The 6000-nt window shown below is 38.0% G+C and overlaps 1 protein-coding gene across 2 annotated transcripts in view; it reads left to right on the top strand.

Annotated features, from left to right (window-relative positions):
* Positions 1-2074: 2074 nt before the first annotated feature.
* LOC149240758 (Calcineurin-like metallo-phosphoesterase superfamily protein) overlaps positions 2075-6000 on the top strand; it is a 210953-nt gene continuing 207027 nt past the window's right edge. For both annotated transcript variants that reach the window (XM_089373806.1, XM_089373805.1), the window contains exon 1: positions 2075-2358. In XM_089373806.1, the coding sequence (XP_089229932.1) occupies positions 2203-2358 (156 nt within the window). In that variant the 5' untranslated portion in view covers positions 2075-2202. The remainder of the gene's footprint in view (positions 2359-6000) is intronic.

Below are 6000 nucleotides of genomic sequence, written 5' to 3'. Positions count from 1 at the left end.
ATACAAGATATTGAAGGGTTGCTTAACCAGATGGAATACACGATGACGAATCATGTTCTTCGGAATGGCAACCAAGCGGCGGATTTTCTAGCCAATTGGGGGAGCGAAGGATCCAGCAGAGTGATGGACGGGAGTTGGGCTGTATACCAGGACGACCCACGTTGGGCAGCACTACAAAACATTCTCCAAAAAGATTATGATGAGGCCATCACCTTACACGAAATTCATTAATTGTTTCCTGATTATGAATGGGAGAAGAATTGACAGGGTAGTTAAGGATGGACAGACGTTTATGAACTGCGTGGAGGGGAGTAACCGTAGGGGCGGCGATAGTAATTACCAAACGAGTGGGATGATCATCCCAAGGACAGATTTGGGTACGCCTTCGAGGACGAGAGGGAGTTGTGCTCAAAACACTGGGTACACTTCACATCATCATTCAACAGACGGGGCAAGTGTTGATGCTGATGACAGACGGGCTTTTGGTATTAAGTTGAAAGGGTGGCGGACGAGGGGCTTCTGCTACGTATACAACCGCGAGGAGAGCAGAGGGATATTCATAGTTATCTCCTGGAGGCGAGACTACAGCATGCAGCCATCGACAGTGTCCAGTATGGAAGGGAGTCTGGCGCAGGGAGAAGGCCGCTGGACACGCAGTAAGGGTAAGTCTGTTGAGCAGAAAGGAAAGGGTTTGCCCGAGGCGGCAGCACGAGGCAAAGGTGTTTCTGAGGAATTCTTACCGCGGATATATTTGGATCTTACGGATGAATCTGACCAGGAATTTGATCTCAAGGATTACCTGGTAGATGAGGAACCGAGGGCGACAGGAGGGAAGGTGGGTAAATGGCGGCGTCGGAGTGTTGAACCAGACGAATCAGAGGATCAGAGGGAGGAGCCGGAAGACTTTGACGAGGACGCGGGTATAAGGCGAGGGCGAGGGAGGCCAGCGAAGGGACGAGGGACTCAGTGGAGTCGGGGAAGGTCCAGTGGAGCCGGGGGTAGAGGGAGTAGACAGTCCCGCATGGAAGACGAAGATGGAGCAGGGCGGGAGCGCAGAGGTAGAGGCAGGGGAAAGCGAGACATGAGAAGGAAGCTGAATGAAGCAGAAGCTGCTTATGTTCAGGACACTGATCCACATGTCAGGAAAATTATTGACCATTTGGAAGAGGAAGCCATGCAGGCTGCTTCCGACCCGGAAATGGAGGACTGGGAGAGCTTCATCCCTGATCCAGGACATACTAGAGGAAGGCTGTCACTATATAAACAGTCTTTGCATGCTTATTGGGGCATGAAAAGACTCCTTGCTAAAGCCATGGAGCAAGTTGCAGGTGAAATGGTGGAATTAGCTCAGAGTTTCCCTAACTTTAAAAGGGAACTAAGGAATATCCAGATGACCCTGATTATGCAGGACCGTAAGATGGATAAAATTCTGCAGTTGTTCAAACAGAATGGCTTTGAGGTCAAGACTGAGAGTGGAACAAAGCTGGACACCCCGAAGAAATAGGAGCTGAACAATGCTGACATGAGGTTTTTTGTTGTTGTTGTTTTCAATTTTTAATTTTTGTAAACCTGCATGGTAATGACTCAAACACGAAACTGGTTGCTTGTGGAAGATGTAGGTGGTTATTTTGTATGGTTAGATAGTTTGGACATGTATTTTCTATGGATGGCGGTTAAAAACTATAGATGGGTCCCGGTTTCCCTTATGGGCGGGCAATGAACTGCTCTTGTTTGTATATTTTCCTTTAAATTGAAGTAATAGAATCTCGACTCAGTTTACAAAAAAAAAAAAAAAGATACTTTGGAATATATAGCATTTAAATTAAAGATACTTTAAAATGGAGTGTATATATGCACAAACATTAAATGCTACGTTTCACGTTTCATCGTCATAAACATAAAGTGATAACATGTTACTGTCAACCAGCTCACACCCAAAGCATAAAAATTCCTGAATCACACGATATGTTCAGTGATCTTCAAAATGTCCACAGATCGTGATGTGTGCAGGGAAGTGGGGCTCTCGCATCAGCAGCAAAACTACGCGAAGTGAGGGAGATGCTACACCATGATCGACGACCACGTTTTTCATATTTTAAAAGCCAAACGAGCTGCCCGTCCACTCTCGCTGACAGCGTTTCTTCTGCCAGTTAACTCAAGTTTGCAGGCGCAAAGTTTGGGGAACAGAAGTGCGGTGGAGGGATGTTGAAGGCGCCGACATTGCCGCAGTTCTATCACGGACGCAGCATTATTAGGACGCCAGCACCAGCACCAACGCCGCCGCAGGTCTGGGCTCGGCCGCGATGGAAACCGGTGGCCATGGCGCTCTCTGTTCGAATTGTCGTCGTCGGAGATACGGTCAGTTTCGGTGTCTGGCTCATTGATTTTTTTGACAAAATTAATCGTCGTTTTAGCTCTGTTTCTAACGGAATTGCTTCGCTTTGAATTTTAACAACTGGCAACGGGAATTCGGCATTCGTTGAGGAGTTTTAAGGGTGAAAATTGATGATTTAATTCTGTCGAGCTCTGTTTATGTTGCAGATATTGTATAAGATGAAATTCGATGATTTAATTGTCCGTCAAGCTCTGTTTATGTTGCAAATATTTTCACCCACTTTGGAGTTTTCGCGTTTGGTTTTTTTGGATATTTTCCTTTTCCTTTGCATATTTTTCTGATAACTGAATGCTCTCATGTATGTTTGACCACATTCATGACCACATATCTATTCCTACTTACAAATGAATGGTGTAGTTTAACGAATGGATTAAGTATTTTGTTTGTAGTCGTTCAACCAGGTGGAGGAATTGCTTGGATGGCCAAAAGTGGTTGGAATCCAGGCTAAATTTTTTTAATTTTTTTGTAGAGGTAATGTTTGAATCTTGTTTTTGATAGTGAAAATGGATTCAGCACCATAAAAAATGTCTAGGACACCTAAAATTTTGAAGTTTAACAACTATAACTTGGATTTACAAAAATCGTTGCCAGATTTTCTCTATAATATAACTGGAATTTCCATAACTTTCAGGGCAACTCCTCCCCCTCGTTAGACTACGCGTTTTTTTTTGGATTAATTTAAAAAAAAGAAGTATAAATTAAAATTATAAAATCATAAGTTTACGTTATTTAATTTGTAAAAATAAGTAATTTATAGATTTTTTTTTTAAATGTATTTTTTATATTAAATTTATTTATATATTTAAAAATGTATATATTTATGAGCACATTCATGACTGCATTTCCATTACAAATGGTGTAGTCAAATTAAAATAAGAATAGATTAAGTATTTTTTTTGGATTAATTTCTTTTATATATATAAACCAATTATGTCATGTTTCAATATTAGATGGTCCATGATAATGATTATCACAAGGATGAGGTTGATGATGATAATGAAGAGAATGATAACCATGATGAGGATTATGGAGTGGAAGACAAAGATGATAATGATAAGGACAATAACAATAAGGAGGATGATGATAATGAAGATGGGAAGGATGATAACAATGCCATTAAAAATAAGGATGATGCAAACCAAAACAATAATCATAAGGATGACCATGATAATTATAATTGTGGTAGTGATTATTATCATTTATTAAGATCAAGATTAATTTAGTAAATTAAAATTTTTAATTAATTATTTTTAATTTAAATTTTAAATCAATCAAATTTGAAAGGAAACTTCCTAGTATTAAGATATGCAATACTTTAAAAAGTCAAGAGTGTTGTCAATATACATTAAAAAAAATCAAAATAATAAATTATCTATATATTATTCTTGTTTTTTATGTATAAATAAGGCGGCTTGTATTACCATTTTAATAGAAAATGTACAAAATTAACTATTTCTAGTGGTCAGTGACTAGGGAAACTAGACTAGTACAATAATAATAGAATTTTTGATACAACAAACTCCTTAACTTAAAAACAAAATGATAAGATAAATCATTTTTAGAATATTTTCCTTACTATTGCTAATCAAACAAGTGCATATGAGAGATTTACACTCTTGCCACTTACATAAAATAACATAAAAATGAAGTGTAAGACTATCTACTTGGATGACCATCAACTTGTATAGAGTAGGCCTCTTCTTCACCAAAGGTTGAAAAATACAAGTGTACTAGCTTCTTTTCCATAATGGAGACTTTGCCAATGAGCTTCTTCGTTTGCCTATGCTTTTGTCAATGTATAGTAGAAATTCTTGTTGAATTTCTGAGCACTCCACCAAGGATATGCCTGTGATTGTTTTCAATTGCCAATAAATGTCTATAATTTAATATATAATGTTTCTAGTTCTTGTGTTTCGAGTATTTGGAACCCAACCCCCTACTTCTACCTCCACATCTACATTAGTGATAAACTGACACTCAATCCTTGTGTTCCATCTCTGTTTCTTGGATTTTTGTTCTAAGTACTAGAGGAGTGGAGTGAACATAAATTTCAGTTGAGCGCTCCACTGATTATTGAACCCTAGAGCTAGAGGGAAGGGGATTATGGGTGACCAAATCTAGCCATAGATAAGTGGACCAAAATAATTGACAACCAAGAGGAAGTTTGTGGAGTCTTCGGGAAGGGATGAAAGGGTGGAAAAGACACAAGCTTATAATATATAAATCTATGGCAAGAAAAGAGGATAAGCACAAAAGGCCAAAGAAATAAAACACCGAGTTAGAGACTACTTAACTAGGAGGAGAACAAATTCCAAGTTAATATAAACATCAGTAGTGGGAGTGGAATAAAACAACAGCCACAAAAATGAAAGGGACTTACATCCAATGAGAAGATGGGATTTGTAACAAGAAAAATCCCACCCGTACTAGAAAGTAAGGATAATTTCACCATTACTAAAGAAAACAACTAAGATAGACATCATTTAGACAAGGAAAAGAGAACTAGGAACAACATGATAATTATAATGTAGAGGACAATTCATAGAGTCCCTTGCACTTGAAGCCAACTTAGAGCATATGAAAACTCTGAGTATTAATACCATTTAACAAGACAACCACTCAAAACTAGTGTGAAAGTATAACACTCACCTGAAGTCTGATTGTGGCCTAGACTTATTACAATGGGAAATGAGCACTCTGCTAGACCATACAGACCTCTCAAACTATAAACATAGGCAAAGCTAAGTACTAGTGGAAATTTGAAAATCTACAAGCCTGTCAAAATATAAACACAAGATGTGAATTACTCAAAACCTGAGTAGATTCCACATCAAGATCTTCCATACTATTATATCGATGCCAACACTTTTCCCACGATAAACCATGAGGGCCTTTTTGTTCATCATAACTCCTCCACAATTACAAAACAATACCTATGTTTTTGCCATCCAACTCCACCACCTTACATAAGTCATTCCTCTTTAAGGCACTTGCATGGTGCACCTTGATTTAACACATCAGGCAAGATGCATGATGGTGCTGATCCTTGACATCCATAAGCATCCCATATCCCTAACTTGATTGGATGGCATCCCATCTCCCTATGTCACCTTCCATGGAAATTTATATATTATTTTAAATATAAAACATATATTAATAAAATATATGTAATAAATTATAAAGAGAAAGAATAATTTAAAATTTTTAAAACTATTTCAAAATATTAAATATTGTAAAATAATTAAAAAAACACAAAAATATATCATATAATAAAATCTTTGTAAGTTTAATGAATATTTTTTTTTTCTCAGTAAAAACTAATTCTATTAAGAAAACGTATGGTACAAAGCGAGGTTACAAACAAGAGAAGCAAGAACATAGGCAGCCGGAAAGGATTGGTTGTCCACCTCGGCTCCTAAGAGAGAAAGAGTAGAGAACAATGCTTAGCAAGAAGAAACAAGAGGAACAAAAGAGCATGATCTGAACAGAGGATTCTACCCAACATGTGCGGAATCCACTATTCTGCATTTTTTCCCTTTCTTTTTACCAACTTTGACCCACTCAGGAGGATTTTGCTGCGCTGGCATGATTTGCAAACTGAGATG

The sequence above is a fragment of the Pinus tabuliformis genome, chromosome 8 (genome assembly GCF_031772625.1).
Source record: "Pinus tabuliformis cultivar Carrire ecotype Pingquan chromosome 8, CPIR1, whole genome shotgun sequence".
NCBI lineage: Eukaryota > Viridiplantae > Streptophyta > Pinopsida > Pinales > Pinaceae > Pinus > Pinus tabuliformis.
The sequence above is the reverse complement of the archived record's forward strand: the minus strand, read 5'-3'. Positions and strand labels throughout refer to the sequence as shown.